Here is a 22113-nt window from a genome sequence, read left to right as displayed (position 1 = left end):
TAACACATAATTTAAAAAAGAACAATATATTATATATTTCTCATATTTCATATTCAGGAATTTAGCTATTATTTCTTTAACCAATAAAAAGATTTTCTCCATTGCCATAAATAATAAAGACTGGTTTTATTTAAAGAGTATCATATTAATTACTGTATCATAATTGTGTAATTATTACATGAATATATAATTTCATATATCCTTAAATTATGCATTGATGAACCAAAAATATGTAACTTTCTTGATTAGCATCTATTAAAGTAGATAATAGTATATTATCTATATATTATCTATAAAGTAGCTAATACTTTCAAAATAATAAAAAATTTTTAAAAGGTATGCCTTACTTTAAACATACTAGTAGTTCAATATTCATTACTATTTTATGAAGATATAGCATTACAAAGTAGCTATTTTAAAAATTAAAAAAAAATTTTCCTGTAAAACAGGCACAGTGAGGAAAGAAAACTATAATTTGAGAGGTCAGTAGCAAGAAATTTTGTGTTTTGGTTTGGGGAAAAACAAAGATAAAGAGCTCCTGACACACTCAGAAGAAATAAACCTACTACTCCTTTAAAGTTCTTCTAAAATTAAGGAGAAAAAAAAAGAATACGTTGAAGCTTATATACTGACAAGTCCTGGCAATCTGGAGACGACTCTTCTACAACAGAACCTCCAGGTTTCTATAAATGCTCCAAACTGAAAAATCTGGGGCAAAGAAAACTGAATCACTATGGTGAGGAAAAAACAGTCTCTATGACTACAGTCACATTAGAACACAGATATTATACCCACTACAATGTAGCAGGTTCACCTAAAGCATGAAAAAAGTGATGTGATTTAGATAAAAAGGAAAAACTAAGCAAAGTCCAAATGTAACAGACAACATGAGTAAGAAGCAGACAGTGGTAAAGAAGAAAAATAAGATAACACAGCTCAGCAGTGTCAAACAGCCAACAATTCTGTAGCCCTTGAAAAAAATTAATATTTAGCAGAGCAGAGTGGTAAAGAAAGCAAACATTCACGCTGGAATGCTTTATTCTGCATCTTGGTCCCACCTCTTATCAGCTACACCAATAACCTTTCTGTACCTCTGGTTTCTAATTATCAGCCCTGTAAAGCAGAGGTAATAATACCACATACCTTATAGGATTACTATCAGGACTTAATGGTTACTACAGGCATACCTCGGAAATATCTCAGCTTCAGTTCCAGGCCACCACAATAAAGCAAATGTCGCAATAAAGAGAGTCAGACGAATTTTTGGTTTCCCAATACATGCAAAAGTTATGTTTATACTATACTGTGGTCTATTAAGTGTTCAATACATTATGTCTAAAAAAACAATGTAAATACCTTAATTAAAAAATACTTCATTGATAAACAATTACAATAGTAACATCAAAGGTCACTGATCACAGATCACCATAACAAATATATTAATAATGAAAAAGTTTGAAATATTGTGAGAATTACCAATGTGACACAGAGACATGAAGTGAGCCAATGCTGTTGGAAAAATGGTACCAACAGATTTGCTCCACACAGGGTTGCCACAAACCTTCTTCAATTTGTTAAAAACGCAGTATCTGCTAAGCTCAATAAAGGGAAGTGCAATAAAACGAGGTATGCCTGTATGTGTAAAGTGCATGGACTAGCACAGGATTAACTGTTCAATAAATTCAATCTATTATTTTTTCTTATTATTATAACTGCTGTGTTAAGGTAAAATGGGGAAAATGTGAGCAATCTTGAATACCCCAGTGAATAATGCTGCCAATAACTGTATATTTTATAGATGTGACTGTCAAAAAAGGCAAAGAAATATGTGGAAATGTTCTAAATTAAAGGAGACTTAATAGACATGACAATTAAATGCAATACCTGATGCTAGATCCTATACTGGAGAAAGAAAGAAAAATCTTTTAAAGGGGATTATTAGATCAGCTGACAAAATGGAATGTGGATGGTAGATTAGATAAAAATGATATATCACTATAAATGTATTAAGTTGGTAATTGTATTGTGGTTATGTAACATATGGGAGGATGTGTATAGGTTACATGCAAATACTATGTCATTTCATATAAGGAACTTGAGCATCTGTGGATTTTGGTATCTGAGGTGGGTTCTGGAACCAATTCCCCCTAGGACACTTGAAAGATTACTATATCACTGTGCTTAGAGGAAATATACACTAATGTATTTATGGGTAAATGACCATGATACATAATATATGAAACTTATTCCCATACGATTTTTAAAAAATTTTTAAATATGTATTCATGCATACACACTGACAATTTTCAAGCAGAAAAATTAGAATCACTGTTATAAATTCCTATTGAGTTCTATTTCCCTGCCAATCTCCATCTTTACATCTGTAGTGGTCACAACAGATTTTTTTTTTTTTTTTTTTTTTTGCGGTACGCGGGCCTCTCACTGCTGTGGCCTCTCTCGTTGCGGAGCACAGGCTCCGGATGCGCAGGCTCAGCGGCCATGGCTCACGGGTGCAGCCGCTCCACGGCATGTGGGATCTTCCCGGACCGGGGCATGAACCTGTGTCCCCTGCATGAGCAGGCGGACTCTCAACCACTGCGCCACCAGGGAAGCCCACAACAGATATTTTTAATGAGGACCCTGAGCCATGAAGAATAAATTACACTCAACATACTTTGTTTTTAACACACATGGAAACATACATAAAAGAAAGGTTTCCATCGAAATACAAAACTTTAAATTATAAACTTAATATTAATCTAGGAAATTTTACTATCTCTAAACACTCACTTCCCAAAGAATCCAAACAGTTGATTTTAATATACCACCTGTTATCTAAGGAACACTTTACATGCAGAATATAAACTCTTCTAACTTGGATCCTACCAGTTCTTTCACCATATCAAGTCCAGAACCACCAACACAGTTACCCCAGATTTTTTGCCTTGAACACCAGAGCCTGCACTGTTTTTCATCTTTGTAGCTTCTTGAGGCCAGGATGCATGCCATCACGTTGTCTAGACTGGCTACCATGACAATTTCGCCAAAGCTTGCCTTGGTGATCACATCTGGTGATAATAAAACTGGTTCTACATCTGCTATTAAGATAGAAATCTCCTTCCAGTATCTTAGATTCTATTTCCAGAGAGAGTCAAATACTCAGTGTACCCCAATTTTGATGTAGCATTTCAAGACAAAAAGGCCCAAGCAGACAAGAGTCAAATGAACCCCCTGTGCCCCAAAAGGCATTAAGCTAAACAGTTGAAAAATAAAGGAGTTAAGATGTTTTTCTGCAGATACTAAAATGGTCCCCTCTACCACTTAACAAAGCAAAACGGGTTGCCACCTAAGAGTCTCAAAAAACACTTTCCTTCACCCTTAGATTCCCTTAGACTTTAAAATCTAAGTCAGAAAGGTTAGATAAAATCTTCCTTGTCAGAGACAGTGAAAATAACTTTTTTTAAGGCCCTTTTCAGACTAATGTATTCAAAGCAACATTATTTTCCTTTCAATAGCTTAGTGTCCATAGTCATCCATGATAAAAAGATGTGGACAAAACAAATTAATCTACTGTTAGCTATACATATCTACCCAATCTTTGTTCTACACCTGTGAATACAATTTATAAAGTTGACTAAACACAGAAATTTATACCAACCTTAAAATTTTTATCTAGGTCATCTTCATTTTCGGTTTCATTTTCAGCTTCTAAATCAATATCATCGTTGTCATCACTTTCATCTACTACGTCATCCACTGTGATACAAAATGTGCTATAAGTAGGTCAGAGGTAAGCATTCTATAACATGCACATCCAAAAGTAGAATGTTATATATATATAAAACACTGGTATTTCAATCACCAATGGAAAAGTAAATGAAATTTCCTTATAAAAAATGTCTCTAAGGTTGTTCCAGGTGTTGAAAAACCTATGAGATGAAGTGAAAGTACTTCAAAATTTGGAAAAGCACTCTAAAAATATATGAGCTTTTTTACTAATGTTGTCAAGTTCTAAAAAATTAATAATGTCTTACGTTGCAACAGCCTGAATGAAACACCTCGTTTCCTGTTTATGATAAATTTCAATAACTCTTTTCATCCATTTACAATTCACTCCCCATTTATTTCTTTCACTGACTGCCATGTACCATGCACTGTGTTGTGTGCTGGGAATTTTTTAAAAGATGTGTAAATATAGTCCCTGCCTCAGGGAGCTTATGAAGTTAAAGAGAGAAAGAACAAAAAATAATTATAATACAAAAGGTATACACCTAATGAAGGCATATACTTAAAAATGCCATGGGAATGGAAAAATAAATGCAAACTGCCTGGGGCCAAGGTTATTAGTGATCACTTCACAAAACAGGTAATAATTAAGCAGTATCTTGGAGAAAAATATAGCAGCTTTCTGGGTGAACATAAGAGTGTGTGAGTGTGGCTTTTAAGAAGAAGAAATAATAATGTGAAAATAAAGAATTTAAATTATATCTTTGGAAAATAAGTTAATCGTGACTTAACTTGTATGCTTAAGAAAGTACTAGGAGAAGCAAATAAGAATGAGAAAATGAAGGGTATGATAGGCCAATTAGTTTAGATTTTCATCCGATGGAAGATAAGCACTGGGGATTTTAAAGAGGAGAGTGATTTAACTTACATTTTTCAAAAGATCACTCTGGCAGGTATGAGAAAGGGAGCATATATATGAAGGGGGACCAATTAACAGAGGAAAAGACAATAACTGTCTGGACCAATACAGCAGTAATGCAGATGAAGAATGAATATGCATTAGAGAAAAACCCAGGAAACAGAATGTAAAAGGACATGAGGACCATAGAGGTGGGGGACACAAGGAAAGAAGAGTAAAGGAGTACTCTGACAGTACTCATGTAAGCAAATGAGTGCATTAAAACAAAGTAGAGAATATTTTTAAAGGACATTTTTCTAAACTTTGCTTTTATTTTTTGCCTCTATTGAGGAATAATTGACAATATAACTGTATATATTCAAAGTGTAAAATGTGATGATATATGGTAAAATGGTAAATCATGGTAAAATGATTATCAAGATGAAGATAATTAATACGTCCATCACCTCACATGGTTAACACTGTTAACACTTTGTGTACGTGTGTGTGCGTGTGCATGTGGTGCGAATGCTTGAGATTTACTCTCAGAAACTCAATGCCGTATTAATTATAGTCACCATGTTGTACATTAGATCCTCAGAACTTAATCTTCTTAAAACTGAAAATGTATACCCTTTGATCTTATCACCCCATTTACCATTCTCCCAGCCCTTGGAATCCAACTTTCTATTCCGTTTCTATGAAATTGTTTTTTTTTTTTTTTATTCAACGATTCCACATGTAAGTGATGCCACACAGTATTTGTCTTCCTCTGCCTTGCACATTTCACTTAGCATAAATGCCCACCAGATTCATCCATGTATCCATGTTGTTGCAAATGGCAGCATTTCCTTTTTTTAATTGGCTGAATAATATTTATATATGATATATGTACATCGTATATATGAATCACTTTTCCTTATCCATTCATTCATGGAAAGACATTAAGGTTGTTTACAAATGTTGGCTATTGTAAATAATGCTGGAATGAACATGGGTATACAGATATCTCTTTAAGATAATGATTTTGATTCCTTTGGATATATACCCAGGAGTGCGTTTGCTGGTATGGTAGTTCTATTTTTAATTTTTTGAGGAACCTCCATGTCCTTTTCCATATTAGCTGTACCATGTTACGTTCCCACCAACAGTGTATAAGGGTTCTGTTTTTTCCAAATCCTCGCTATTTGCTCTCTCTTTTTGATAATAGCCATTCTAAGAAGTGCGAGGTAATATCTCTTTGTGGTTTGGGTTTGCATTTCCCTGATGATTATTGACGTAAGGCACCTTTTCATTATCTACTGGCCATTTGTACATAATTCTTTGGGAAAATGTCTATTCAAGTCCTTTGCCCATTTTTAATTGGACTATCTTCTTTTGTACCGTTCGGCTATGTGAGTTCTTTGTATTTTTTTGATATTAAACCCTTATTAGATATATGGTTTGCAATTATCTTTTCCCATTCTGTAGGCTGCCTTTTCAATATATTGTCTCCTTTGCTCTGCAGAATCTTTTTAGTTTGTTGTAGTCCCACTCGTTTAGTTTCTGTTGCCTGTGCTTTTGTTATCTTACCCGAGAAATCACTGCTAAGACCAATGTCAAGGATCTTTTCCCTTAAGTTTTCTTCTAGGAGTTTTATAGTTTCAGGCCTTATATGTAAAGTCTTTTATCCATTTCGAGTCAATTTTTGTGAATGGTGTAAGACAGGGGTCCAGTTTCATTCTTTTGTGGATACCTAGTTTTTCCCAATACCATTTATTAGAGACTGTCCTTTCCCCATTGTGTGTTCTTGACACCCTTATCAAAAACTAGTTGACCATAATATGTTTGGGTTTATGACTGGGATCTCTAATCTGTTTCACTGGTCTATGTGCCCTGCTTTATTTGAGTACCATACTATTTTGATTACCATAGCTTCATAATAGCTTGAAATCAGGAAGTGTGATGCCTCCAGCTTTGTCCTTCTTTCTCAAGATTGCTTTGGCTATCTGGGGTCTTTTGTGGTTCCATACAAATTTTAGGATAGTTTTTGTATTTCTGTGAAAAATGACACTGGAATTTTGATAGGGATTGCATTGATCCTGAAGATCACTTTGGTCAGCATGAACATTTTCATGTTAATTCTTCCAACTCAAGAATACAGGATATCTTTCAATTGTTTTGTGTGTCTTCTTCAATAACTTCTAACAGTGTCTTATTGATCAGTGAACAGGTCTTTCAATTCCTTGGTAAAACTTATTCGTAAGTACTTTATTGTTTTTGATGCTATTGTAAATGGGATTGCTTTCTTAATTTCTCTTTCAGATAGTTCATTATTAGTGTGGAGAAACGCAACTGATGGTTTGTATATTAACTTTGTGTCCTGTACCTTTACTGAATTCATTTATTAGTTCTAACAGTTTTTTGGTAGAGATGTTACAGTTTTCTATACATAAGATAATGTCATCTGCAAACAGAGATGATTTCATTTCTTCCTTTCTGACTTGGATGCATTTTCTTTCTTTTTTCTAGCCTAATTGCTATAATTAGGATATCTAGCACTATGCTGAGTAAAAATGGTGAGAGTGGGCACTCAGCTTTTGTTTTTCTGTTGAATTCTTTATCTCTCTTTCATTTCTGAAGGACAACTTTGATGGGTAAAGTTTTTTTTTTTTTTTTTTTTTTTGGCTGTGTTGGGTCTCCATTGCTGCACGTGGGCTTTCTCTAGTTGCAGCAAGCAGGGGCTACTCTTCATCGCGGTGCGCGGGCTTCTCATTGCGGTGGCTTCTCTTGTTGCAGAGCATGGGCTCTAGGCGCACGGGCTTCAGTAGCTGTGGCTCACGGGCTTAGTTGGTCCACAGCACGTGGGACCTTCCCAGACCAGGGCTTGAACCCACGTCCCCCGCATTAGCAGGCGGATTCTTAACCACTGCACCACCAGGGAAGTCCCGGGTCAAGTGTTTTTGATTGACAGTTTTTTTCTTCAAGCAATTTGAATATATCATCCCACTCTCTCCTGGCCTGCAAGGCTTCTGCCAAGAAATCTACTAATAGGCTTATCAGTATTACCACATAGGTAACAAGTTTTTTCTCTAGTTGCTTTCAAAATCCTCCCTTTGCCTTAAGAGCCTGATGAAAATGTCTTGGTGAAGATCTCTGAGGGATGAATCTATTTGCAGATCTTTGAGCTTGTGCACCTACATAGCCATATCTTCACCAGATTTGGTAAGTTTTCAGCCACTATGTCTTTAAATAAGTTTTCTGTCCCTTTCTCTCTTTTTCTTCTTCTGAGACTCCCATTACACAGATGTTGTTTCACTTAATCGTGTTCCACTATTCACATAGGCCTCCTTCACTTTTTCTTTCTGATTTCTTTTTCTCCTCTGACCTTATAATATCATGAGATCTGTCTTCAAGTTCACAGATTCTTTCTCTTGCTTGATTGAGCCTGATACTGAAGTTCTCTATTGCATTATTCATTGTATTCTTCAGGTCCAGAATTTGGTTCTTTTTATGATTTCTTACTCTTCATTGAACTTCTCATTTTGTTCATGTATTGTTTTCCTAAGTTCACTGAATTGCTTCTGTCTTCTCTTGAAGTATCTGAGCTTCTTTATTTTGAATTCTTTTTCAGATAACTCACAGATCTCCACTTCTTTAAGTTCAGTTACCGAAAAGTTACTGTGTCCTTTTGGCAGTGTCATGTTTCCTTGCTTTTCCAGGTTTCTGAAGGTTTTGTATTGATGTCTGCACATCTGAGGATGCAGTCAACTCTTCCAGCCTTTTTGGACTGGCTTGGGTAGGGAAGGACTTTCACCTGAAGGTGACTGTAAGAGCACCAGCTGGGTAGCACGCAGCGTCTTTGCTTCCTGGGAAGGCACAGTGGTGGCGTCTTTATGCAGCTCCATCAGTTGAGGTCAACATCAGCACTGACTGTAGGGGTCTTCTGTGGCCTATACTATGGAGGTCCTCAGGTAGCAGTGGTGGCTAGGGCTATTGGGATCCTCAGGGGCAAAGGCTGCTAGGGTCTTTTTGTACTCCTCTTTTCTGCCTATATGAGGAAGTTCTAGCTAACGGGATCCCCCTTGGCACCTGATCTGGTATGCTGGATCTCCCAGCAGTAACAGAGCCAGCCAGAGTCCTACAATCAGGTGCATGTGGAACCACCACAAAGCCTGGGTCCTTGGGCACTGGTGCACTTGCTGTGGCAGTGGCATTGGTGTCTAAGGTGCGAGAATGTGCAGATCTCTCATGAAAATGAGGTCTGGAGCTCTGGGGCTCACTGTAGTGAGTCCAGCTGAGGGGAGATGCAGCAGCTATATGAGCCCACAGCAAGAGCTCCAACCCCAAGGAACAAATGCAAGAGGCAGGACTCCAGGCAGCTCCGTCAGCTGAAATCAGCTTTGGTGAAGACTTGCAAAGCCTCGGAAACAAAGGCTATAAACATCCACAGCAGCAAGGCTCACTGGGATTCTTCTGCTGTCCTTTTCTCCATGGGGTAAAATTCTACTGAGGGGAACCCTCTGGTACCAAGCTGCTCTAGACTGGGGAATGGGGTGATGGGGATAAAATGCTTCCTGTACTTTTCTATGTGGCCATCCTCAGGTTTTGAGTTCTGCATGGTTTCTGATGCTTCTTCATTGAAGTTCAGAGCTATCCCTGAGATATTTTCATCAGTTTGTAGTTGGTTATTTATTGTTTTTGCTGCACTTGCAGGGGAGACAAGTGTTGGGACCTCCTACCCCTCCATCTTGCTGATGTAACCTTCTTTAAACTCTTTTACACTTCCATTTCCAATGTGATTTATCATAGCAAAGATTATAAATTCCTCCCACCCAAGTATCTGTTCTCCTCTCCTTCATTTCAGTAACAGAACCTCTGAGTTTTAGCTAGAGGTTATAGATTCCAGCCTCCCTCACAGTAGTTACAGCCATATGACTAATTTTTGGCCAACAGTATGTGAGGCAAAGTTGTAAATACAAACTCCAGGTCACATCCTTTAAAAAGAAAATTGTCCTCTCCATTTTCTTCCATTACCATTTTCCACATGCACATGAGGAAACCACCATAGGAGATGATGAAAACAAAAAGAATCTTTTTCCTTTGATGACCTGGTGGACAGAGGCCTACTCTCCAGGATCACCTACCCATCTTCTGTATGGGTATGTGAGAGAAAAAAAAAAAATCTATCTCATGGCAGTGTAGCAAATAGGCTCTGAAGACAGAATACCTAATTCAAATCTTGGCTCCTTGAGTTACTAACTACTTGACCTTGAGCAAGTTACATAAGTTATTTGTGTCTCAGTTTCCTCATCTATAAAATGGAAATACCCACACATACTGTTCTTGGGAGACTTAAAGGAGTTAATATATATAACGTGCCAGGCAAAGAGTATGTGCTATATGGGACTTCCCTGGTGGTGCAGTAGTTAAGAATCCACCTGCCAATGCAGGGGACGTGGGTTCAATCCCTGGTCTGGGAAGATCCCACATGCCATGGAGCAACGAAGCCCGTGCGCCACAACTACTGAGCCCATGCTCCGCAATAAGAGAAGCTACCACAATGAGAAGCCCATGCACCGCAACAAGGAGTAGCCCGCACGCAGCAACAAAGACCCAGCACAGCCAAAAAATAAATTAATTAATTTATTTCTAAAAAAGAGAGAGTATGTGCTATAAAAACGTCTGTTATTACTATTGTTGCTTGAGGGACTGTGGTACTGTACTGGGTCACTGTGTAACAGCAGCTCAGTCTATCCTAACAGAGTTACGAAATTGCTCTAAATTCTTTCAGAAATAGACCACACAAAGTAAGTATTTATATTGCATAGAGTAACTGGGTCTATTTATGTCAATGTACTAATGCCAGTTAGTCGTGGATAAACATAGGAAAAACTGACATTTGGTAAAAGAACTGTTAGGAAAAAAGAAGGCACTGAATTCAGAAAAGCCTATTGCAAATAAGAAAGACAACTCCTTGGATAGGGAGAAGGGAAAATGCAGTTCAGTATCAAAGAGAAAATATGTTTTTAATTTTTAGGCAAACCTGTCAAATATCTTCTTTATAGGTATTTTCCTTTGGTTTCATACTCCAGATGTGAAATGTCATATAGCTTAGGGTGTCTGAGACCTTCTTTTCTATTCCAATGATCTATTCTTGTACCATCACCAATATATATCAATTATTATAACTTAATCTCACAATTAAAATCAGGGAATATAAATCATCCTTGTTGTTAGTTTTCAAAATGTCCTTGGCTCATTTATAGTGAAGACAAAAACATAGGAAAAAACTTAAATGGCTATCAATAGGAAACTAGTTAGATAAATTATACTATATCTGTATGATATAACAATTAAAAGGTACAAGTCAGCACTTTCCATAAGGTTTTGGAAAGTATATTTCAAGGGGTTTATTTTGTTCGTCCTATTGCTCCTATAAATGTGATCTTTCCCTTTGTGTTTTCTGTTACTGTTTTTTGTTGATACATACATATACATACACACGTGCGCGCGCGTACGCACAAAAAAGAAAACTAGTGAATTTTATTCATCTATCTTGTAAACAGGACTTCACTGAACTTTTATCTGGTCTAAGATACATTTTATAATTGATTTGCTTGGATTTTCCACATGAGCAATAACATCCTCTGCAGACAATGATATAATTTTATCTCACTCTTTTAATGATTAATACCTTTCCTTTCCCTGTCTCACTGATTTGGCCAGAGTTTTCAAAACAATGTTAACTAATAATGGTTGAGAAAGGCTTCCTCTAACACTTCATAACTATTTGTGATGTTGGTCGCTGATCTGAGTTAGATAATACTCAGCTAGCATGGAAAATATTCCTTAAGAAATTTTATCTGGAATTAATAATGATTTTTATCAAAACTCTTCACAGCATTTATTAAGATAATCATTGGTTTTCTTGCTTTGACCTACTGATAAATTTTAATTAAAGTCTTAATATTACAATAAACTCACTTTCTAAAATAATCCTTACTTTGTCAAAGTGTCCTATATCTGAAAATGCCGCTCAATTCAATATTCTAGTATTTTAGATTTTTATATTTATTTTCATGAGTGACAATGATCTGTAAGTTGTTTCAGGTTATTCTTACCAGGTTTTGATTTCAGCAACATACTAACTTCTAAACTTTTCTTTTTTTTCTATGCTCTGGAAAATAAAGCATAGGAAAATTTCTTGAAAGTTGAGAGAACTAATCTATAAAGTCATCATTGTTTGGTGTCTTCACTGAAGGCAACTTGATTGCATATTCAGTTGTGGGTTTGCTACTATTTAAGTCAATTTTAGTTATTTATATTTCCCTAAAATATTGTCCATCTCAATCATATTTTCAAATGTATTAACATGAGCTATCTTCAGCATCCACTTAGATTGACTGGATCTCCTCTATTTAACTTGCCAAGAACTTAGAGGTATATTAAAATCACCCACTAATGCTGTGTTTCTATCAATTTCTCCATATTATCCAAATAATTATAGCTTTATCTACCTTTGTTCTAGTGCTTGGCACACTTGTTATTATCTAGCTTGTATAAAATCATCTTTGATATCTTGCTTTAAACATTTTGTTCTGTATTTATATTTTGTGGGGTAGTAATAATGTCTTCCTCACCTTTCTTGAGCTGAGAAAAACAGATACACAGTTGCCAATCTGTTTATTTTAAGCTTTCAGTCTTGCTGTTTTAAGAGTTTCCAGGATGTATCAGCTACTTAGATTTTGTTTTTAACCCAACCTGAGAGTCTCTTTTTTTTAATGGGGGTATTTTATCCTTTTAGATATCTTATTACTGAAACTGATTTGCTTGTTCTCGCTTTGTATTCAGCATTTTCCGGATTTTGTGCATCTTGGAAATTTTCTTACTTTTCTACAGCAGTGATGGATGGACCTCTTCAAGAATTTTTTCCAAGAAGGAATATACATTATTTTATACAGAATTTCAAAGGGTTCTTAGTCTCTGAGGTCCATCCATGGATTCCTATGGTTCAGTAGATTCTAGTCCAAGGATCTCTGCTCTAGATGTTACTTTTACATTTTGAAACACATATTTGGGCCACTATTTCTATAATTACCATCTTAGAAATACAACAATATTATAATTTAAGAAATCTATGAATATAAATTGCAAAAGACCCAGTTTACTATAGCCGTATATTATGTATCTTTCACCAAAAATTAGTTGATATATTTCAAAATAATAGTAGAGCAACTATTTAGTATTACATAATTAACAATTTGTAATGTTAAATACAATTACTCTACTACCATGTCTTCTCCGTTCTTGACTTAATTCATCACTGGCCTGGCTGAAGTATTATTTCATATAATTACTTCAGAAGGGTTCCTGGGCAATATGCTTCTGTACCCTTGCGTATCTAAGAATATGTCACCTTCACATACGGGTGGCTTCTAATAAGGGTTCAGAAATCTTGAGTCAGAACTCTTTTCCTTCAAATCTCCAGAGTCTGCTTCACTATCTTTTGGCATTAAATGTTTAAGAGAATAAGTCTGGAGGCCAGCTCAATTCATCCATTAACAAATGTTAAATGCACATTTATTATAACTCATGCAATCTAACGCATGCTGAGGATAAAATGAAGGTAAAAACAACAGTCTTAGCTTCGTGGAATTTACAGTCTAACTGAGGATGGTAAAAAATAATGAAAATTGTGATAAATTTAATGAAGCCTGATACGTGAGAAAATGATGGAGAGCAGGGTGTTTTCCTTGTGTCTATGCAATTGCTATTAGAACCCTGCTCTCACATCTCATTCATGAAGCCTTCTTAGTCAATTAAAGTCTCCATTTCTAGTTCAGTGATCCATCAGTCTGAAATGATGCAGAAAAGGAGCCCTCAGAAAAATATTATCTCTGTCTTTTTTTTCCCCATGTTTGATATATTCCCTGCACTACAAGTCAGCTTTCTCTATCCATGTGATTATTCTGGACACTGAACAAAGAACACTCTGGGGTATATCCTATCTCTCTCCCAGTGTTACTACCTGCCACATATAGTGAAGTCTCACAAGCTTTCTACCAGTTAGACCACCACTTAAACCTCCATAATCCTACATTGAGAGAGAGAAAGAAATTCCAACAGCTCCTTGACTCTCCCTCCAAGTTAGGTACTAGTGGCCCTCAACCTGGAGCCAAAGATACTGCATTTCATAGAAGGGTGAATAGAGTTGACACTCTTCCTTAATCTATTCTTTTCTCCAACATGTTTGTTGCACACCCTATGTTTATTCCATGAGAATGCTCCTTTTATCTAGTTTTCAGATTCAGTACAGATTTTTCCCCTATTTTTGAAGTCTGTTGGCAATTTTAAATGGAATGAGAAGAAGCAATTAGATCACTGTTTTCACTTAGCGATGTTTAATCAAGTCCCAGACTTAGACTTTTAAACATTTTAAAGGAAGTTTCTGAATAATCCATTTTGATATTTTGTATAGACTAAACTTCTACTTTAATAATTAAATACTTTAGAAATGCAATCATAACAGTGAACTCTGTGATATATACCATAGGTAAATCTATATCAAGGATAATAAACTAATTATAATTACTTAAAAATTTTCTTAAATCACTTACTTCAAAGCATTGCTTTTAAATATAATTAAAAACCTCTTACTTTTTTAAAAAGTGATCATCTAACAAGAAAATACTTTAGAAATTCTATTAATAGCCTAGATTACTTTCTCTTTTGAATTTTGCTATGTCTTATAAAAAAATTCTGCTTTTTCCCCACATTAAGAAGTGGAAACTCTTACTTCCTTTGCTATGTACACAATATTGCATCAAAAATGACAAAGAGCCAATTTATGATATTTTCATATTTTCTATCAGGTAAGTAACTGTGCAAGTTTTGTTAAACATAAACTGTAACATGTTTGATGATTAGACACCTTTAACTTTAAAAAATGAAGTTCATTAAAAAGCTACAAATGTAAGCTCAAATAGAATTACCTAAACAGTTTATGTTTACATTCTTAGATTTTGAAAATTTATATAAACTATCAAATACTGTTCCTGTGTGGTACTTAAAGTTTTCCACAATTCACATTTCCACATATGTAGTACACCCCACATTCCTTCCCTTAATTACTCAATCTCAATCTTCTTATATTTGAGGAAATATTTATTAACTAAAAAATAATATGAAAGTTTATCATGTTCATTAAAACCTTCTTTTGCTAAGGAGATGAACAAAAGCAAAAATAGATAAAGTCACACAATTCCAATAACCACTGAAAGCCAGCAAGAAGCATGTGGTCCTACCTTCAGGGGGTAAACTGTAGAGCTGGGCCACAGGTCCAGTCACAGGAATAACTGGTAACTGGAAATGGAAAGAACTTTTAATCGTTGGGAGTGGCAGGCGATTTTTAGGGAAACACTTCCTCATTATCAGACTGGAGGTGTTGACAAGAGGATCAAGGGTCCTGACTGCCAAACATTCCTGTTTTATAAGAAAAGAAAAAAAAGATAATGTGCCTTTGGTGAATAAGTGAAACAATTTTACATGAGTTCGGAAAGTAATACATTAATAATTTTCAAAAGGCAAATACCACAAAAAAATTTAACATAATTATAAAACAGCTTTGACTAATCAGAAATATCTCTTTTTAAGTAAGAACCTCATATGGCAAATTTAGCAGTAATTTTCCTTAAATATTTTAACTAAGCAGAAATCAGTACCATCTCTGGTACCAGAAGTCACCAAAGCACTAAGTAATATCTATGAGTGACTTAAGGAGCATTTAGCAAGCCTAGGGTATAAAATAAAAATGAAAATTTAAGGGAAGAAGAAAAAAAGAAGAAAGACTAAGAAATTAAGACAGGTGTAAAAAATAAAAAGGAATGTGCATTTGGCTGAGCCTTTCTCAAAATTCTATCAGTTATCATGCAATAGCACCCCTAATAAGTTAGCTGTTCAACTTATAAAAGAATAGCCTGAATATCACAATTTTAAGTTTTAAGAATTTAATTTGCTATCCTGGTATCTAATCTTGAGAAGGACCAGTGAACAGGGAATTTGAAACTATTTCATATAACACTGTTATTATTATTGACAATTGACATCTAGATGGCTTTAGATGGCACTTTGATAACCTGTGAAGTTTTCAGTAGAAATCTTCACACCTGACCTGTCAAAACAGATGAAAAACTAAGGCTCATAAATGTGAAGTGGCATAAACAAAGTCACCCAATTCTTCCTCATATATCAAATATCCATCACTGTCTATATTAGGAATAGTAAAAATAAGTACATGTGATTGATCTAGAAAAGAAAAAGCTAAGAGTTAACATAAAATATGTGTTCTTAACTACTCTCACACAGAAAAAGATTATTTGTTGTGTGTAAGACCAAGAGGGCACAACCAAGGTGACTGGTTGGAATTTTCAAGACAGATTTTGTTCTAATAATTATAGCCTTGTAAAAATAAAAGGTTACTTTGCAATATCCTCACTCTACAGATGCTAGAATCTTGCTAAAGACATTGTTGAGAAGGTTTATGCATAAGATGGCTGGCAGAACCAGGATTCCTAACTCCAGGTTTCACTTCTGTACCTGCACTATTTAAAAATATTCTCTCCAGAAGAAAGACTGAGAACACTCACAAACAACATATCTGCCTTACCAGCCATAAAGGATTTGTGAATACTTATGAGGGGAACATACAAAACTGAGTATAGCCAACTGCACACCTTAGAAAACGAGGCTATATGGAATTCCTTCCTGCCCAGTGGAGAGATTTATATACCTCTTCCTTTTACGTATGGGGGAAAAACCTCATATTGCAGAGATATGCACTGAGCACTTTCTCGAACTCAGTCTGATGTCACATTTGAGAAACGATTGTGCCTTTTGGCTTTCGGATTTTTTTAATATATTTATCATACTTTTTGAGTATTTTTAGAAATACTAAGTATTCTTAAGAACCAAATCCTATCATTAATAGGTAATCATAATAACAGGAAGAAAATTAAAAACTCACTTGTGAAGTGTTATAAAGAATTTTCATCCCATTGGCATCAATAAATGCTTTTCTTCCCAACTTGATGCTTGTAACACTTTTTAAACTCTGTAAAATTCCTTTTCGAATGAGCATGTTTCTATGCCGATTATCATGGCGGTGCCAATCTACATAAATTGTTAAAAGGACTTGGACATATCCTCTGTCTACAGCTCTCCTGGCATTTGTTTCTTTAACAAAAGAAAATTGAGAAAATATTTTTTAAATAATAAGAGACACTGGTAGAATAAAACAAATTAAAAACATAACCACAATACTGGAATGAAGTCTTACAATACTTTTCCAAAAATAAATGGCAACCACATATTTAAATATTTTTTAGCTAACAACATAAATATGACAAGTTCCAGGTAATTTTCCAGAAACCTGCCCATATATTGTTTTGTGGTTAATAAATATCAAAATATCTTTAACACAATTAAGGTTGTATATTTTTAAATGTTAATACTAACAAAACTTTCATATATTTTAAAACTTATGAATATACTGACTTTCATTACACCAAAAGGAATATATAAGCCTTTAACTCACTAGCTGTGACTATGATTTTGTCAAAAGCCATTATCATTATCGCAACTTCTATTACAATCTTTGTGTGAAATAAACTCCATTGGATTGCAGCTCCTACTACAAATTGTATGTTTCTATTGAAATTATTTTAAATTTTAATTACCCCCACAATTATATATAAATATCCATGCCACAACAAAGCTAAGTGAAAAGTACTTAAACAACTTTTTAGTAAGTGAAATGTAAGAAGCATTATATGATTAGAAGGTAGTGCTTTATTGTCATTAATTTTTTAATATATGAAAAAACTGCATCAAAATTTTTTTTTGTAAACAGTCAATTTTATTGGGGTAAAATTAACAGAAATAAATTCATAAATTTGATGTACTTCATTTTTTTAATGTTAATATTTAAGATTTTTTACCAAAAGGGTGCATTTCACTAAGATGAGAGCAAGGGGATCGTATCTTAGCAACATCCTGAGCCACCCAGCACCACATGGGTGAGCCAATGATAAGAGTGCAAGATAATGTGGAATACCAACCCATCTGAGGTTGTTTACTTAGAAAGAAATACCAATCTCTTTCTCATCTACATTTACATATAAAATGACCACCTGGCTCATGGCATGGACACTAAGATAATGCAACAGTAAGGCTGTGCTGCTTTTAGTTGCCTGAAAGAACTACTACAGTTTTAAATGTGCTAATACCCACCTAAAACATAAAGACACTGAGATCAACAAACTTATTAATGCCCTCTTAGAAATTATGTTCTGATATTTGAGAGCTGGAAGAAACTCACAGGGGCAGGAAGGGGGCACTTTCTTATGTAAAAGGTTTAATACCTCTGTTGTGTCTGGAAGAGATAGTTTGTTAAGGCTGTGGCTATCTATAGAACAGTTCAATAGGTCTGACTAACAATAGTTTCATGTATTTTAAACAAATATACATATTTTGTTTACACCAATTGGAATATATAAGCCTTTAGTTTACTAGCTTCTTAGTATTACCAGTAATACTTAAAAGATATCACTATCATAATGTCTTTTAAGAATCACTGTAACTCCTAGTACAAACTGTGTTTCCACTGGAATTCCCAAAAGCCTAAATGGTATTTATGAGAAATATTTAAATTCTTTATTGAAGATCAAATTAAAAACTTGTGCATAACTCAAACACAGGTGCTGAGTGACTCTTAAGAGAAGTGAGCAGATCTATCTGCAATCCAGGATCATTTACTTGTCAGTTACTTTTTTACCTGATGGAGCAAACAGATATGTTTGCCCACCATCCTCCTTTGAAGGAGAAGAAGAGAGGGAGTAAAAGGAAGCTTATTATTTAAAACTGAAGATATCAGCATTTCAGTCATTTTAGGTTAACTGATTTCTAAAAATACTTGAAACTTAGAGTTTTAGTTTTTACTGACTTTGAATTAGTGATTTTGTCATCAGTGATTCTGAAAATTAGTAAGCTTTAATAAGAGTTTAGTTTTAATGGCTATTTTAATCTACTCTAAATCAAAAAAAATATGCCTACATTAATTTAAAAATTAATCTTTAAACAATTTGAACCACAAAGGCAGGGAAGGCACATCAAAGCAAGGCTACAAATATCTTTGAAATTAATCCAAATATTCTAATCTTGGTCTAAAGTTTATCACATCATATATGAAAACAAAGCTACATAGCTAATCTAATTGAATAACACACATTTCATTTCAAGGATAAAACTGTTAACTGAATTTTATGCACTCTAGTATATAATAGTAATACCTAAGGTGATTCTTTAAATTTAATAAATCATTACCAAATATCAGATTCTCAATCAATTAATCATTTGCTACTGTCCTTCTCATCAAACTTAAGGGTCTCACCATCAATAGACAGTTTTGGGGAAAAATAACATTGAAAGCCATCAACATAGATCTTTAGGACTAAATGTTATTGTGGTTAAATAAGATGTTAATTTAATCAACCAATGGAATGGGGGAATGGGAGTGCTAACAAAAATTAATATTTAAAATACAGACACTGAGTATCATGGAGAGAAAAAAAGCACATAATGCAGATGGTTACTCTCCAAAAAAAAAGCACCATATTGCGTTAAGACACATTTCCTCCAATACTTCAATTTTGAAGATTAAAAAAATTGTGCTTTAGTCTGTAAATGCATTTAGTAAAATGTAAATTTACATTAAATCATTTTTAATGTTATAAATTTGAATTTTATGGTAGAAATAAAACTTCTAATAAAGAGGTCCTAACTGAAAATCATATGTTACATAGAGACAGTAGTTGCCAAAGATACTCTTCATGGTAGACGTTCCCAAGGCCATGTTAGCATCACTTTTTCAAAATGATACTATATAATATTTACATATTACTTTCCCCTACTAACAAGGCTTTATGTTTATGAAAGTAACTTAGAAAAAGGAAGTCAATATACTTGAATAAATTATATGAATGTACTGATAAATTAGAGCTCAATAAACATAAATGATCTTAGATATATATCAATCGACTGTACTAAAAGATAAAATCAACTTTGACATTAAATTATTATGAACAAGCTTTATAAACATAAACTAAATCTACATTTCCAGTTTCTTTAACATAGTAGACAGAATACTCAGAAAAATAGTATCTAGTATTTCTAGTATTTAAAAACTTACTTGATTTTAGCAATGCAGCAAGGGTGTCTAAAGCAACCCTGTCAACATGAGAAAACACAAACAACAACAAAACTAGTAAAATTAATCTACAATAGTAAATTCATACAATCTTTTCAGATAAGTAATTAGTATCTACTCCAAATGTCATTCCTGTTATAATCAATTACATATGCTGTTTCTCTATATGCCTCACTTCCTTCAGGTTAAAATTGGATATGAGGAAGATTGAAATATCAACAAAAAAGCACCAAAAAAAAATGTTTAAGAAAGAAAAAGAAGAAAATTAACAATGTCTAAGTCTTCATATCAGAGGTTAGGTGAATGGAATCATTGTACCTGTGTCTGACTGGGACAGAGTTCACAAAGGAATAATACTAAGAATCATAGATTCTGATTCACAACAAAATTAAAACAAAAACAAGTTTTAACACAAAGTTTGCAACTACAAAATTCTATAGATATTCATAGCTATCTGACTTCAAAGTATTTTAGTTCTATCAAGCAATAATCCTAACACTTAATGTGATAACAAATGTAAAATATTTTGGAACTAGGAGGTTTGGGGAGAGGAAGTATGAACCCTTAACATTTTTCAGCCATACGGCACCAAAGAGAGTAATGACCTAATTAACATCTCAAAAATTCTCACTGCCCATTAGAGGACTTATATATTCTTTGAATATAAATGTGCAGTTACACACAGTGAAATCAGTGGCCATTAAGCAACTTTGAAAATATATATAACATCACTGTGGAAAACCTGTAATTCAAATATTTTTTAAAAAATGAGTTATTGAAGAAATGGAACTTTCAGGAACTTTAAAAATATAAGCCAGTACCTCTTAGTAAGATTTCAACAAGGATAATTAATTTGTATAAAAATATGTACACTGTCAAATTTAAGCATTTCACTCATCACTAAGCATTTGTTGAATGCCTACTAGATACCCACAGTAGCAGGTTCTTCATGCGTATAAAATTAGAAAACAAAGTTATCTCTTTCACAGATAATTTTACAATCTAGATAATGTAATAAAATGTACATATCTATGGAAAAACTACTCAAGAAATTAAAACTGAAAACAAGACAATAAAGTTAAAAAAGCTACATACACACTAGTGGTACACATAGCGTGACCAGATGATGACTTCTAAGATGACTTAGAAGATTTAAAACGGATACTGATTTAAGATGGATATTGGTTCAAAATAAAACCTGAAACAATAATCCAGGACTAGGTACAGACTAAGTGCTCATTTATAATAAATGCTCATTACTGCTACCCTCTAGAGCAAGTTGTTAACAGTTACATTTTGGTTTATTGACACAAATAAAGCAACCATATAAACATTTATTTATGATAACATTTGTAAAATAAAAACAACAGTATATGCTCTAAAAAATATAAACTCTTGCATGTAACTTTCTCAAAACAATGTGCAGTTTTGGTAATGGCAAGTTAAAAGTAATGAAAACTATAAAATTATAACAGAATTTTCACAGCACTGAATCATCAGTAAGAAACTTTTCATAATCTTATAATTATTCAATAAAATGCACTTAAGACTGTAAAACTATCAGAATAAGGATGACTTTTAAATTGGTCAAAATCAGAACTAAATGGATCTTCTAAGTACAATGGCAATTTTGGGGAAAAAAGACTTCATTCAGCAAGGCCTGACAAATGCCAAAAATTGTTACATATGCCTTGTATATGTGTTTTCTAGTTTAATTGTGAAAAAAAAAAATTCCTAGTCCATAAAATTGACACATTTTATGAATAAGGAAACTAAGGATTTCAGAATATAATATGCCTAGGGTCACATAAAAACTAAGTGATATGAAAAATAAATCATACAAGATTCTTGTTGAGAAAGAAAATTATGAAATCAGAAATGTCAGTCTCCTCCAAAAAGATATGTTGAAGTCCAAACCTCTAGCACCTCAGAACGTGGCCTTATCTGGAAACAGGGTCTTTGCAGATGTAATTAGTTAAAATGAAGTCATGCTGGAGTAGACTGCCCTTAATCCATCAACACAGATGCTCTTATAAAAAGAGGGAAGACTATTTGAAGACAGACACACAAGGAGAGAACACCATATGATGATAGAGGCAGAGACTGAAATGTTGCACCTACAACCAAAGAACACTAAAGATTGCCAGCAAACCACCAAAAGCTAGGAATAAGCAAGGAAGGATTCTCCCCTGCAGGGGAGATTCTTCCCTTACAAAGGGAACACTGGTCCTGCTGACAAGTTGAT

At 34.2% G+C, this 22113-nt stretch overlaps 1 protein-coding gene across 5 annotated transcripts in view; it reads right to left on the bottom strand.

Moving 5' to 3' along the window:
* AGTPBP1 (ATP/GTP binding carboxypeptidase 1) overlaps positions 1-22113 on the bottom strand; it is a 170615-nt gene that overhangs the window by 84672 nt on the left and 63830 nt on the right. For all 5 annotated transcript variants that reach the window (XR_003430280.1, XM_027094262.1, XM_027094259.1 and 2 more), the window contains exons 9-12: positions 19851-19888; positions 16629-16837; positions 14911-15088; positions 3659-3756 (exon numbers count right to left, since the gene is read on the bottom strand). Coding sequence is in view for 4 of the 5 variants with exons in the window: in XM_027094262.1 (XP_026950063.1) it covers positions 3659-3756; positions 14911-15088; positions 16629-16837; positions 19851-19888 (523 nt within the window). In the remaining variant the exon portion in view is untranslated. The remainder of the gene's footprint in view (positions 1-3658; positions 3757-14910; positions 15089-16628; positions 16838-19850; positions 19889-22113) is intronic.

Source organism: Aethalodelphis obliquidens, unplaced genomic scaffold (genome assembly GCF_003676395.1).
Source record: "Aethalodelphis obliquidens isolate GAN/ISIS:26980383/991018 unplaced genomic scaffold, ASM367639v1 scaffold88, whole genome shotgun sequence".
Taxonomy (NCBI): Eukaryota; Metazoa; Chordata; class Mammalia; order Artiodactyla; family Delphinidae; genus Aethalodelphis; species Aethalodelphis obliquidens.
Note: the sequence above shows the minus strand (reverse complement) of the source record. Positions and strands in the feature narration are given on the sequence as shown.